Genomic DNA, 14,741 nt, shown 5'->3' with positions numbered 1-14,741 from the left:
AGTTCTTTGTAGAGTAGTATGTGTTTTTACGTAGATGTTCTAATTTTAAATGAAATGTTTAAGAAATATGGTGAAAGAAAACAATCCATGATTGAGAAGAATTGACCAATGAATCAAAGGAAAAGGTAAAAACACTGATACTAATTTCCAAACCATAAATTCACACACAAATATCATACACATGTATGTCCCTCTCAACTCAAACCACATTTTTTAGGATAAAAAACACACTACAACAAACATCTATTATCATAAACTACAAACATCATAGAAACTAGACAACCACCACCATCAGTTTGGTTTGAAAAACTTGAGCTTGAGGCCACTGTTAACCATGCTCCAAATCCCACCGATCGAAAACGCCAAGCTGAAGGCGATACCCAACCATCCGAGAATCCAGTTCGAATACCAGTTGAAGCTGTGTTTCGGAGGCTTCTTTATCAGAACCCACATGAAACACGGGTATGCAAACGTCACTGGTAGCGTAAGTCCACCCAGTAATCCAGCAAGGCTTGACAGAAATGGAAGTGCAACGCCTATGAATAAGTTGACAAACCCGTAGAACACCCTGAAACCCGACCTCACCCAGATTGAGCAGGGCCGGTTAGTCCTGCTCGTGTAACCTGCTTCGAAGCTGTCAAACACTGGCATCGAGTATATCTGGAAGCTGCTCAAGCAGTTGAAGACGACAAGTAGGAACGTTACAGCCAGGAGGCCCCTAGAGATGTCGTGACTGTGGAATCCGAACAGTGCATTTAGTATCCCTCCAGAAGGCATCTGCAATGATTGTCATTAGTATTAGGACAAGCAATAGCTTCTTGCATATCATTATAGTAAGCAACGGAAAAGGGAGAGACATACGAGGTTTCCATAAGCCCAATAACCTCCGATTGCAACAGGAAATATGCACATAGCTATGAAGACATAGGCAACCTTTGCTCCTCTCCACATTGGGACATGAGCTGGTTTTTTGAAGGTTGATGGCATTGTTGCCTGGGAAGATATCAGATAACCGATTTCATAAATGTATTCGACACAAAATTGTATATACGTTTGTGAGGAGATGAGACAGACCTGAATTTCCAGGACTAAGTTGTGGCCTCGGAAAGCAAACGCTATGATTCCAAGTGCATTAAGGACAGAGAAAAAGGAAGCTGATACGGTGGGCATTGAGACCGGTTCATATGTCATGGTCGGGGGGCGGTTTTGGCTCACAGAAAGCACCCACACCATGGTGCAGTATGTGATTGCTGTGACAGCCCCTACGAGTGAGAGCCCCGCAATGGAGTTGAGATTCGGGAGTTGGGATAACACGATGCACAGAGATGTGAATACCAGATACCACTCGACCGTGGTCAGAGGATTCGAGGAACACAGTGGACCACATACAGTTTGGAAGAACAACTTCATGGTCTCTCCTCCAACTAGAATTAGAGCAGTTGCAGTCCCAGCTGAAAGGTAAACGGTTGGAAACAATGCGAGCCAGACGCCTAATCGCTCCCCTAAAAGAATCAAGTAGGCATAGCATAAGTAAACATGTAGAAGAGACATTTTGTGACAAGATTCTATTTTTATCAGAAATGTCAAACTGAAATAACTTTAAAATAGTGGTGCTTATGAAGTTTTTGTATATCCAAACTGATTTTCGTAGAGAAGAGAGAGTTTCATGAATTTATGATTAATATAGGATGTAAACATGTTGTTAGTTCTTCTTCAATTTTAAAAGCCTCACCAAATGCTGCTTGAGCAAGTTCTACATATCTGTTATATCTCTTTCCTGGAACTGCTTCATGCAGCTGAACAAGTATCCACAGCGTGTACAATTGCCAGAAGTAGGCTATGATCAACGATATTATTCCCCAACTCCTGTAAATAAACAGATTGAAACATCGATGTCAGAGTATGATCAGCAGATGGTTCACTGATATTACAGTTATCCGCATCATAGAAGTCACTATGAAAACTATGTTATACATTTGTAGCTGCTGCTAAATGGATCAACTTCACCCATGAGTTCAAACTATTGCATATGCTATTCTGACAAGGGATAAAAACACACCATGATGAGGAGTGAGAGGATGCAGCCGACCGACCTCCAGGATCGCCCATAGTGGCCTAATTGTCTCCAAGGGTCGAGTTAGAAAACACATTGACGGTCACCAAATGTAAAAAGGCATTCAATGCATGCCATAGAACTCAACAGCCTATGGATAAGTTGTCGGGCGACAAAGCAAATGTCAAGTGTCGGTTAAATTCGGTTTCCATTAGGTAATTCGTGAAATTACAATTTTACCCCTTAATCCTCTGTCTCCCCTAGGGGTGGATCGGTACGGTATACAATTCCCAAACTTCATACCGTGTACCGTATTGAAAATTCGGTATAAATAAAAACCATATCTTTACCCAAAATTTTGGTATACCAATATCTTACCTATTTTTCGGAATGGCATACGGAAATTCGGCACATATGTAAATTACAGTGCATGCTGTAATTTATGGAATATACCAAAATTTCGGTAAGTCGTGACAGACCACGGTATATGGAAATTTATAATGTTAAAAATTTGGTATTTTCATTATATTTTGGTATGATAAGTCCCAGCCCTAGTGTGATTATGTCCTACAAAATGGTGTGATGGACCGCCAGCTCTAACTATCACTTTCGAAAAAGAAAAAACAGGAATTATACTTTTGGCGGACCCAATTGAAACCGGCGGCACTTCTTCTTCAAAAAAGAGTCGAAGAGACCATCATACCAAGAATTTTTCTGGGTTCCACCAAAATCAGGTTCATAATTCCGAATCTAAAACGAATCTACCACAAACAATATCGACCTTCTAACAAAAAAACAATGAATTACACAGCTAGCAAAACAATCCAGTAGTGAAAAGCCTTAAAATTAGCAGTCAACAAATCGAAAGCGAAACAATGTGGAGTACTCCTTAAAATGGAGGGTGAAAGCATAATACCATCCGAGAAAGGAAAATGCGACGGGGAGGAGCAGGGCCTGGAAGCCGACGCCGGCGTTGAGGTTGTGGAAGGCGGCGTAGTGGGCGTTGCCGTTGCGGGACTCGGTGATGGGGAGCCAGGCGTCCTGAGGGTTGAGCTTGGTGAGGTGGCCCACCTCCTCCAGGTAGCCCTTCATGTTCACCAGCACCCTCTTCATGGGGGTCCCTATGGGGCTCAGGAAGCGGGGCGATATGAAGGACGTCGGCGTCCACGACTTCGCGGTGGCGGCGCCGCCCTCCCGCCGCGGAGACCGCTGCCCCGACGGGGTGAGTATCTCCGGCGTCGAGGCGCGCGGCGTTGCTGGGATGGATATCAGCTCCGTCTCCGGCCTTTCTTCCATCAATGGGAAATGGAAATGGAAATGGAAATGGAAATGTGGGATTTTTTATGGGGGTTTGGTTTGAGTTGAGAGTTGTGTTGAGATTGAGAGTGGGGGTTTTGATGGTTTTGGGTGTTGGTGCTTTTAGCTCATGCGCGAATCTCGGTGGTTGATGAGAGAGGAGGAGTGGGACCGAGGTCTGACTTCTCTGACTGAGGTTTGAAATTTTATGCGAACATAAACAAGAAATGTTGGAGTGGCGTGGATGTGCTATCATGCCTTCTCAAATTATATTCAGTCTCTCATACTATATGTCTTTTTTTTTTGGAAAATAATTCAAGTAATTAAAATTCAGCAATTATTTTAAATACCAACTAGTTTGGTCACCCACATACATATTTAAAAAAGAATTGATGTGCATCTCATTAGACATATTGGCCGGGAGCCGGGAGCCGGGAGGGAGTACTATAAATTATGTAAAAACTCGTCAATTATTTATGTAACTAGTTTGGTCACCCACTTATACATATTTCAACAAAAATTGATGATAAATCAACATAAGAAATTGTCATGCCATGATAGCGTTTCCACGCTGAGAACCCCACCCACTTTTCCATACTTCCTCTCTACAATTTCAAAACTCAAGTGTAAGAGCTTAGATGTCCCTTTCATATGCTCGATCACGAATCCACAAAATTAAATTTATCATTTTACAAATTATAATTATGCACCTGATTTTAGTGGAACCAAAAAATATATTGGAATGATGTTCTTTATCAACTTTTTTCCTAAAAAGAAAAATTGGCGCCATTTTCAATTGGTCTGGATAAATATATATTTCCACTTTTTTTCTTTTTTAAAAAGTGATACTAGTTGGCAGCCTTGAAGTCTTTTTTTGTATAAATAATCAATCAAAAGTCTTTTTTCGTATATATAATCATAACTTTTTTTTTCTACATCCTCATCTTATTGCCTTTATTTCCCAGATAGAATCTTCGATGGTTTGGTATCAGTAGTATCACCTTTACCTTTTTGCCTCAAGCTCAAAATCTTTTTAAAACCGAACTGAAGTTAGGATGAATTTTTAACTAGCTATTAAATACACCTACTAAATACATAATCGCATAAGACCATCTCCAATGATACACTAAAACTTAAAATGAGATAAGTAATTAGCTCTAATATTACTACAAAACCAATCTCATTTTTTTATTTTTAGGAAAAAAATACATGAAAAATACGAATCGGAGTTTGAAGAAGGGGAGAGGCAAGGAGCCCTTGACCTGCAACAGATAGAGGAGGATTTATTCAATCACAAAAGTTTTTTAAATTTAGTGAGTTAAAAAAGCATAATATAGAGAATATTCTTTTAAGTTTGAGTTTAGTGTAAATGGTTGGAGTAAAATCATATTTGATGTGATATTAACACTTAAATGAATTTGAGTTTTGTGTAGATGGTTGGAGATAGCTTTAAATCATGATACATGTTATAGCAATTACTCAATCTTGCCGAAACATTTAGTATAATCTATCAAACGACCCTTTATAAGTATATTAAGTGGCCGTCAACTTAATGTTTTAGACTACTGATCATGGGCTTATGTAGACCTAATTTTTAATGTAGTTACAAACAATCAGTGTGTGTGAATAATTATGGACTTGCCTCATGGGCTATAACTTTTAGGCTGTGGACTTATAAGGTATACTCTTCCCTTTATATGCATTCAAAAAAAAAAATTAAAAATGAAATTTTAAATCCTTTCTTTTTCTAAATTAAAATATTACAAGAAGAGAACAACTATTATGGAGTACTACGCATCACATAGTACAATAATTAGTTTTAAAAATTAACTACATTATGAATGTACTTTACTTTATAATTAATTATTTTAAACACATGAAGCAGTTTATGAAATTAATTTATGTAAGAATGGTTTTCTTTATAATTAATTATTTTATTTAAAAGATGTAATATACATAATAAAGCTGATTCCAATGATTTTGAATTTGTACAAAATAATTACTAATATTTATGATGATGAAGCGCAACTCAGTTGGTAAGACGTTCAACCATTTTTTATTCTTAAAAAAAGATAATTAATATTTATCATAAATTCAATGAGTTATTTTATGAAGTTGCCGGTCTAAAAGCATCCTCTGTTTTTTTTAAGTTAGTTCACAACAGTTGGAAAAACATGTTTTCGATTATTGTCTTTAATTGAAAAGCATATAGTTGAAAAAATACAGCATAATATTGCATCATTAGCTAAGCATGCGTCTCTCTCTCCACTTAATTAATAAAGTTAAAAAAGATTAAATTAAAATAAATAAATGTTGTTGTCGGCCGGCCAATTGCTGACCATAAGTATTCTTAAATGTGTAATTAGTCAAAGCTTCATATATATTCAGGGCACCCGCAACGCGTGCCGCCGGCGTTCCGCTCCCATTCCGTTCCCATTCCGTTCCGCGTGCCGACGGCACGGAACGCGGCACGGCTTGTGCCGCCACGCGCTCGGGCGACGTGGCGCTCCCCGCTTCGTGCGTGCTTCCCACTCGCCGGCCCGAGAGTGGGACACGTCAGCGATGACGCAATAATTAAAATTTTTTTAAAAAAATATATTTTTATAAATTTTTTTTTTAAACGGTCATATTACCGTTTTTTTAACTTTTTTTATTTTTTTTTATTTTTATTTTCTTATTCTATAAATACACCTAATTTATTACATTTCACACACAACTACACATCTACTCTTCCTAAACCAACATCAATTCCTCTCCATTGCGTGGCCTCCCCTCCAGGCAAAACCTCTGGTAGGCTGCTGCTATCTTGCCCCACAAGTTGACGAACCTCTGGTTGTTCGAAACGAGAGGATCGTCGCAAACACTCACCCACGCCTTGGACAGAGCGACGTTCTCCGCGTCCGTCCACCTCCTCCGTACCGCGTTGTCGTCCTCACCCGGCTGCGAGGACTCGCCGACCCTTTTCCCCTTGCCTTTCTTCTTTGGGGCGCCCCGACCCCGCCTACGCCCCCCGTTTGAACTGGAGCATCCGGAATACCGGAAAAATCTATCCCCAAGTCATCGAAGGAGAAAGTGTCAAACTGGGTCGGAGGCGCAGCCTCCGTTGGCGTCGATGTGTGTGACGAACCAGTCGAAAAATCAACACTGGGGCGATAGACGTCCCCCCTGCGTCCCCTGCGTCGCCGGTACCCCCGGGCATCATCTGCATTCCGGGTGCCCACCCCGGCATCTGGACACTGGGTGCCCACCCCGACATCGCCGGAAACGCCCCCGGCGGACTCCCCCCCGCTGGTATCCCGGGCATCATCTGCTGCCACGGGTTCATGTTGTAGTATGGGTGCATCTGACTCGGGTGCATCTGACTCCATCCACCTCCCACGGGGATCGGGGGAGTTTGAGATCCGCTACTCCCTGAAGTAGAGTCGTTGTTGAGATCCATTTACCGTTGTTGATCTTGTACAGAAATTTAGATAGAGAGAGTACTCGTTAATACAAGTGGTGCGAATGAAAATGACAGGCAAGTCGCGTATATATAGTGTTTCGGAATAAAACAAATAATAATAAAAATTCGCGCTAGACGGTGAGCTAGGCGATCCGGACGCTGCAATAGCGCCTAGCGGATCGCCTAGCGCACCGCCTAGCGCCGCGGAACCGCCGAGCGCTAGGCGGTATTTTATCGCGAAACCGGCTAGGCGGTGCGCTAGGCGATCTATTGTGGATGCTCTTATGCAACACCACCTAACCTAGGATTTCGTTTGCAGTTAAAACTAATCATATGAAAATAATTATGTCATAACAAACAAAGTCAAACATCCATGTCAATCTTCATCTAACTACCCATATTTGGTTGTCTTAATATTGCTGGATCAAGAGAGGGATAGAGAGAGAGATCAATTTACAAGAGACAAAAGATGACACCTTTCAGTTAACTAGGGATCATTATACCAAGATTCCTCATCTTGATGGGCTATCAGTATATAAACACAGTTAAACAGTTGGTTTAAGCCATCATTGAAACCCTCTTTGGAGCAAACAAACAATTTCTTCAAAAATGGTAAGTAAACTAACCAAACTTGCTTTCTTGATTCTGGATTCTTGATAATATCCTCCAAGATGCCTTCTTTTGATCTTGATTATGAAAAACTAATCCACTAATTGCTGTAGGGGATTCTTGGAAATGAAAATATCCAACATAGGAAGCAAGCGGCGCAGGGAGGAAGACGAGCAACTCTGTTTGTTTTTGGTAAGAAACCGAAAATAGTTTGCAGTATCAATGAGTTAATGTAGGCGGGCACAAATGGATTGGCAAAAGCTGTATATTCTTGCATTTTTCTCTCAGTTGAATCGGCTAAAATGTGTATTCTCGAATAAATTTTAGTAAAAAATGTAAACTTAACTGATCTTTTTTTGGCGTTCATCACTCTGGTTTTCATTGGTGATATGTATGATGCAGCGATGACAGCACTGGAGACAATGACGTTCCTTGCGAACGGAGTAAGCTTAGTGACATACTTCTACGGTTACATGAACTTTGGCTTAACCAAGTCGGCGACAACACTTACAAACTTCATGGGGACTGCGTTTCTACTCTCATTATTCGGAGGATTCATCTCAGACACTTACTTGTCTAGGTTTAAATCGTGCATCGTCTTCGGGTGCTTAGAGATACTGGTAATTGATATATTATTCCTTCTTCATTTAACCAGAGTACAAAACTGCACTTCACTTAACAATGTTCATGTTTCCTAAACTTTTCTTATATTTCATAATTTTGCTATTTTTGTTCTTCCTACAAAATTAGTCCACATCAATTTTCGAAAACTTTTAACAACTTAACAAACTAGTAATATGGATCTTATTATTTACTAATAATACTTCAACTACTTTTTTTCACTCTTACTTTACCAATTTCGCACTAAAATCATAACGTCATCAAAGTCACTATTTTTAGAAGGCTGGGGAAGTATAATATACAATGTGCGGAAAAAGCAAAGAATGTGGGAAAAAATCCTGATCATTAACACTCGCAACACAGCACCTAAAAATACACTATAACATTATTTATGGTTCTCATCTCTCATTCTTTTAAGTCTTTCTTATTTCATAGTATGATTTGCAATTATATGAAAAAAGCGTTAAGAGAGAAGTGAGTGTTTTTACCAGTGGGCTATGTTATGTTTTTGTATTCCGGTTATCTCAGCGTGCGACTCCTCTCTAACGCAGCATGCCGACACATGCTTCTCCCTACTCCGTTGCTGAAGCTCTAGCATAAACAGAAAGGATTTGTGACAAAATGTTATTTAATCTGCAGGGGTACACGCTGCTAGCAGTTCAAGCCCACATGAAACAATTGAGGCCCTTCCCATGCAAAGATGTGGATCCAACCAAAGGCATCGAGTGCGAATCAGCGAGTGACAACCAAGAGGCGATCCTGTTCACAGGGCTCTACTTGGTAGCACTGGGCGTAGGAGGGATCAGGGCTGCTGTGCCTGCTCTTGGAGCAGATCAATTCGAGGAAGACGACACGGCTTCCCTTTCGAGCTTCTTCAACTGGTACATGTTCTCGGTCACGGTCGGTGCATCCTTTGGCGTCACATTTTTGGTGTGGATAAGTACCAACCAGGGATGGGATTGGTCGTTCGGAGTGTGTGCCATGGCTGTTGCAGCGTCTATTCTGTTCCTCGCTATGGGCAGATCAGCTTATCGCACCAACGTGCCAAAGGCTACGAGCCCATTAGTCCGAATACTACAGGTACGCAGTATTCTGAACAGTTTCCTCCAAACACCAACTTTCTTGTGTATTCAAGATTTTTGCTGCATGAATAGGTATTGGTGGTAGCTGTTAGAAACAAGAAGCTACCTGTACCAGATATGACACAAGAGCTACATGAAGTTCATGACAAGGAAGTAGGAAACAAGGATGTCCTTCAGAGGACTGATCAGTTCAAGTAAGTACAGACATTTTTTTATACTAAAGGGATAATCATGTTCTGCGTCCTCGACTTTTAGTAAATGTTTCAACAAACAGTAGATTTTAAAAAAGTCCCAAGGTTGAGAGCTGGTTAAGATATAACATTAAAATTGGCTACACAAGTTAGATTTTATGGGGGCTAGGGGCTAGGTACGGTTCCACTCACTGAAGCATATGTACCTCCTAATACGTAAAGGCTGAGAGCTTGTTAAGGGAAAACATGAATTGGCTCACATCGAGAATGTAAAGTAAAAAAACATCTACTTAAATACCTAATAAACCACTCCTATCACTAATTGGGTTTAGGATGGATCTCACTTTTGGCATGGAAACTCACTAGGGTTTGGTTAGCCTCACGTTGACGTATATGAGACCAAAAACCCCGTCAACTAAATTATAATCCAGTTAAGAATTCATTGGGCCGCCTCATAATTTAATACATAAAACATCGTAAACTGTGGATAATTCTCAAACACGCTAAAAAGTACACACGAAGCAACATAAACCGTGAACATTTTCTGAAAAAATGTTTAAAAAGATAGGAAACTAAGCCTTGAATGAACCCAATGTGAGGAAACATACCTATTTTTTTCAGGTATTTGGATCGTGCAGCAATCCCAAGGAACTCAGAAGATGCAGAGCCATGGAGAGTGTGCACAGTGACACAAGTGGAAGAGACGAAGATCTTGATCAGGATGCTACCAATCATAGTGAGTACTATTTTCATGAACACATGCTTGGCACAGCTCCAGACATTCACAATACAGCAAAGCATGACAATGGACACAAGCTTAGGAAGTTTCCAAGTCCCAGGGCCCTCAATCCCAGTCATCCCCCTTGTGTTCATGGCCATACTTCTCCCAATCTATGACCGTTTCTTTGTCCCACTGGCACGGAAGGTGACAGGCATCCCCACAGGCATCACACAGCTCCAAAGGGTCGGAGTTGGGCTGGTCCTCTCGATAATCTCCATGGCGGTGAGCGGGGTGGTCGAGACACGCAGGAAGAGGGTGGCTGTTGAGCACAACATGGTGGACTCGGCGGGGCCTTTGCAGATGAGCGTGTTCTGGCTCGGAATACAGTATGCTATATTCGGGATGGCAGATATGTTCACTGTGGTGGGGCTGCTGGACTTCTTCTACGCAGAGAGCTCGGCTGGGATGAAGTCGCTGGGCACGGCCATCTCGTGGTGCTCGTTGGCATTCGGGTACTACACCAGCACTGTGGTTGTGAATGTGGTGAACAAGGTCAGCCAGGGTTGGCTGTCTACCAACAATCTCAACAGGGACAGATTGGAGTATTTCTACTGGTTGCTCGCGCTTTTGAGCCTCCTCAATTTTGGGTTCTATTTGCTATGTGCCTCCTGGTACAAGTACAAGAAGCTGGAAATGGAGAAAGCAGAGGATAGAATTGATATCACTGTTAGTAGGAAATCCAGCCACTAAAATGTGTTATATATGGAGATACATCCATCGTTACCCACCAAAATAAATCATCACCACATGGATTATATATAGCTCAAACTTTGATCCTATAGTGATTTATAAGACAGCTAAAAACGTTACAAATATAGCATGTAAACTATCCCCATTGTTCACTTAGTAGCGGGCTAGTTAGGAGCCCATACTTTTATTCATGACTTCACCCCATGACGGAGGAGCTATCTATAAGACACTAGGAAAGGAATTAAAAAAAAGACCAAGTATCCAACAAGTTCACAAAAATAGATGAATGAAATTAAAACAATATTAGCATGTATTAATATCAGCCATTTGTAACAATTGATTCTTCAAAAGGAAGATCCATCGATGCAGCGGATGAAATGGAACAAATTTGACAGTTTCCATCTTCAAAGGCTCTTGCTAGTCTCGATATCTGGCAGATTTTTACTGGTACTGATATGTGCGTGTAGAAGAACAAATTAGATAAACCATCTGAATAAACCAGAAGGCAATGCATCAAGAACATGCAACAGCACTCCCCCTCTGAGATGCATCGTATATTGTATCAGAAACTTTAGAAGGAGGCCAATACCGGAAGACTGATCTACCAACAATGTTTTCAATAGGCAATGGACCCCTGTAACATCAAAACTTCTCGATTAAAATCTATGCAAATCTTAACTGTTAACAAAAAAACTTCTTTATTTCACCATGTGTCCATTTATTAAAAGCTTACTTCCTCATTTTAGCAAGTTAGGTGAGACATCTAATATTCATCATCACCATACAAAAAATGGCTATTGAACAGAACAGAAAGAATGAATAACAATAGATCATAGATAGTCTCTTCCTGGCATTAAACATGAATAAATTGTTGGAGCGAGTAATCAGCTAGCAATGAACTTTTTACCAGTTATGAGAATCAAAGCTGTTATTCCTATTGTCTCCCAGCACAAACACATAGCCTTCTGGTACAAGCTGTGAAAAAAAAATACTGAATAAATTCTTTCCTCATTATATAGACATGATAATTAATAAGATACAAACAAAAAATAAACACAAAACTATACCACTGGATCCATTTCATACTGAAGAGGTTCCAATATGAATTCTTCATTTTGAGCAATTCCATTTACCAACAATTTCCCATCACGAACCTGAATAAGGAAACAAATCAAACCATGTGAAGGACAAGATGACATATATACATATAAATTCAACAACCATTTCACATTACCTCTACATAGTCACCAGCTTTTGCTACAATTCTTTTGATGAACACATCAGACGAACTAAAACCAATTTCCTGAAAAGAGGTCACAAAAGTCAGTAACATGTTAGTGTAATCATGTTGTCAATGATGCTAGAACTAAACCCGCATGGCCACATACCTGAAGAATCGAAGGAGCTTTAAAAATCACAATATCTGAGACTTCGGGCTTCTTGAATATATAAGAGACCTGGAATACCCATTAAAACACACAAGAACAATATATTAGCTTGTGAATCTCATTATACAGATGTTGTTCTAATTAAGGCAATCAGAAGTACACTAATCCTACCCATTTGAATTGGAAATCAATCAAGCAAGTTAGCTCAAATTGGAGAAATTATCAAGGGCCTTATAATATCCTAAAGTTCTGATCCATAACAGATTAGCCTATCCTAATTTATCCAGGCTAAAGTTCAACAGCAAACACCCTCTAAAAGCAATGCCATGAGCCTCAATAAGTAAGTTCCCACGCTAATACACCAAAAAATACTGTACTAATTTGTTTTTCGGGCAGTAAATTCTTATGCTAATACACCAAAAAATACTGTACATATTTGTTTTTCAGGCACATCAAAGTTGATCGTAAAAAGCCTCATAATCACATCCATGCTAACATGCTGATAACAAAACGAAATGCAATTGCATATTAAGTTAACAAAGGGTACATGGTTCAAGTTCTTCGTATAACACAGATTCACAGCATAATACCGAAAATCCAGTAGAGATGATTGAGTATTGTTTATCCAATGCAACTAAGTAAATAAGGGATTAGCCTATACTAGTCTTATCTATTTAAGCTAATCCTCAAACGTAAATGCTCCCTAAGAGAGATAAATGAAGTCCAACAGATTGTAACTAGGTAAAAATGTACCTTTTCTGCTAGAATCCGATCACCCACATCAAGGGTAGGGCACATTGAAGTGGTGGGAATAGACCTAGGCTCAGCCAAAGTTGACTTAAACAAAATCCGAATGCTTAAAGCAGTAAAAGTGGCCTTGGCATCTTCCGAGGTGAAGCCCAAATTCTTCAATTTGAATAACCAACTATTACCACCACCATCAGAAATCGCCTCCGGTGAAACGCCCAAATTTCGAGCAATATCGCCACCGTCCGCCGCTAATCCATTCAAACCACCGACACTCTTTGCCTTGACTGGTGCTTCACCACTGGCCGCCGCTAATTCATTCAAACCACCAACACTCTTTGCCGTGACTGCTGCTTCACCGCTGCTGGAAGCGAGGGTTCCTCCTCTATCCAGAGAAGGTTCGTTACATGGAAACCACTTAGAAAGCCGGAAAAAGGATATTGCCGACGACGCCTTCAGCGGCGAAATACTCATAACGCCTGAGGTCGAAGAAGTCCCCATTGACTGCATCACCAGCGACATTAATCCGACCAGCAGCGGCGACTGGGAATCTCCTCCCAGAATCTCGCCGGCCAGTTCGGCGGAAGTAGGGTTGATCGGATTTCTCTTCCATTTAGTGCCGCGGAAGTCGGAGTAATTGGAGTCGGGAGAGAGCTGAAAGATGCGGGAGCGTTGTATGCAGTCATCGATGAAGCGGGATGCAACGAATTTGCCGGAGGCGGCGCAGGAAGCCGTCATGTGGGAGGCGACGGACGCCGAGTAGTTGACGGTGAACCGTATAGCCATGGCGGCTTATTCCGACGAATTCGATCAAGAATGAGTAGGTAATCGTAAAATATCGAGATATAGGCGGATCGTCAATTTCAAAAGCTTTTTTCCCCCAAAATCTTCATCAATTCCATGAAAAAAAGATATGGGCATCGATAAAAACTGAAAAGGGGTGCTTGGTTCTTGAATTAGGGATTCAGTCAAAAGGGATGTTCAAAGTCAAATTAATTAATAGGAGTATACCTATGGTAAAAAGTCAAAGTCATTTTTTACCATATTTTTATTGTTGCTTAGTCATTAAATTCAAGCATTATGAATTTATGATTTCAAGTAAATTAGTATTACTCCCCCGCCACAAAGAATATGCATTGTGAGTCCAGCACGAGTTTTAATGCAAAATTGATAAAATAATTAAAGTATTGTTAGTGGGGAATGAGTCTCACTCATTAGAGAGAAAATAATTTTTAAAATTGAAAAGTGCATATTCTTATGGGATGGATTAAAAAGGAAAGAGCGTAGATTCTTGTGAGACGGATGGAGTATTATTTTATTAAAAAAATAGAGGTTATTTATAAAGTTTCACACGAAATTATGCACAAAAGTAAGAAAATTCAATTCTATTTTTGAATATCTACGAAAGATGACATTCAAAAATGAAATCTAGTCTTTCAAGTTCCACCAATGATATGAAGTATAATTAGTAATAAATGAGTTTCGGTTTTTCAAGCTTAAAATGAGATTATGCATGTTATTCAGTTTTAGTCTATCAAATACCACTCGGATTAATGCTCATAAGTCAATTTTTTATATTCAAGCTCCAAATACGAACTGATACTCCAAGTTATTTTTAGTTTTTCAAGCTTGAACAAGATGATTCTAAAAAGTCAGTTCTCGTATATCAAGAATTATACGAAATAATGCTATGAAATAAATTATATTACAATGATAAAATTTTGATCTTTCAAACTCCAAATCAAAAGATGATTAGAAATTAACTAGTACTGTGATATTTTAAGCTTCAAATGAGATAATATGCTAAAAAGTCTTGACATTATATGATCTATCAATTACTA

General features: G+C 39.9%; 2 protein-coding genes and 1 pseudogene across 2 annotated transcripts; 1 reads left to right on the top strand and 2 right to left on the bottom strand.

The window, feature by feature from the left end:
• Positions 1-113: 113 nt before the first annotated feature.
• LOC121792714 (lysine histidine transporter-like 8) lies at positions 114-3,558 on the bottom strand. The gene is made up of 5 exons (XM_042190770.1): positions 2,970-3,558; positions 1,733-1,866; positions 1,075-1,502; positions 862-993; positions 114-777 (listed from the first exon to the last, which is right to left on the bottom strand). Exons 1-5 carry the CDS (start codon positions 3,347-3,349, stop codon positions 292-294), a joined length of 1,560 nt encoding a protein of 519 aa, XP_042046704.1. The 5' UTR covers positions 3,350-3,558; the 3' UTR covers positions 114-291.
• A 3,952-nt stretch (positions 3,559-7,510) lies between these two features.
• LOC121792712 lies at positions 7,511-10,774 on the top strand (annotated as a pseudogene).
• A 60-nt stretch (positions 10,775-10,834) lies between these two features.
• On the bottom strand, positions 10,835-13,854 carry LOC121792710 (thylakoidal processing peptidase 1, chloroplastic-like). The gene is made up of 6 exons (XM_042190765.1): positions 12,907-13,854; positions 12,154-12,222; positions 12,000-12,068; positions 11,833-11,919; positions 11,673-11,740; positions 10,835-11,399 (listed from the first exon to the last, which is right to left on the bottom strand). The coding sequence occupies exons 1-6, from the start codon at positions 13,684-13,686 to the stop codon at positions 11,279-11,281; spliced, it is 1,194 nt and encodes a 397-aa protein (XP_042046699.1). The 5' UTR covers positions 13,687-13,854; the 3' UTR covers positions 10,835-11,278.
• Between the last annotated feature and the right edge of the window lie 887 nt (positions 13,855-14,741).

Source organism: Salvia splendens, chromosome 2, assembly GCF_004379255.2.
Source record: "Salvia splendens isolate huo1 chromosome 2, SspV2, whole genome shotgun sequence".
NCBI classification, from domain to species: Eukaryota; Viridiplantae; Streptophyta; class Magnoliopsida; order Lamiales; family Lamiaceae; genus Salvia; species Salvia splendens.
This window is presented reverse-complemented; position numbering and strand designations above follow the sequence as displayed.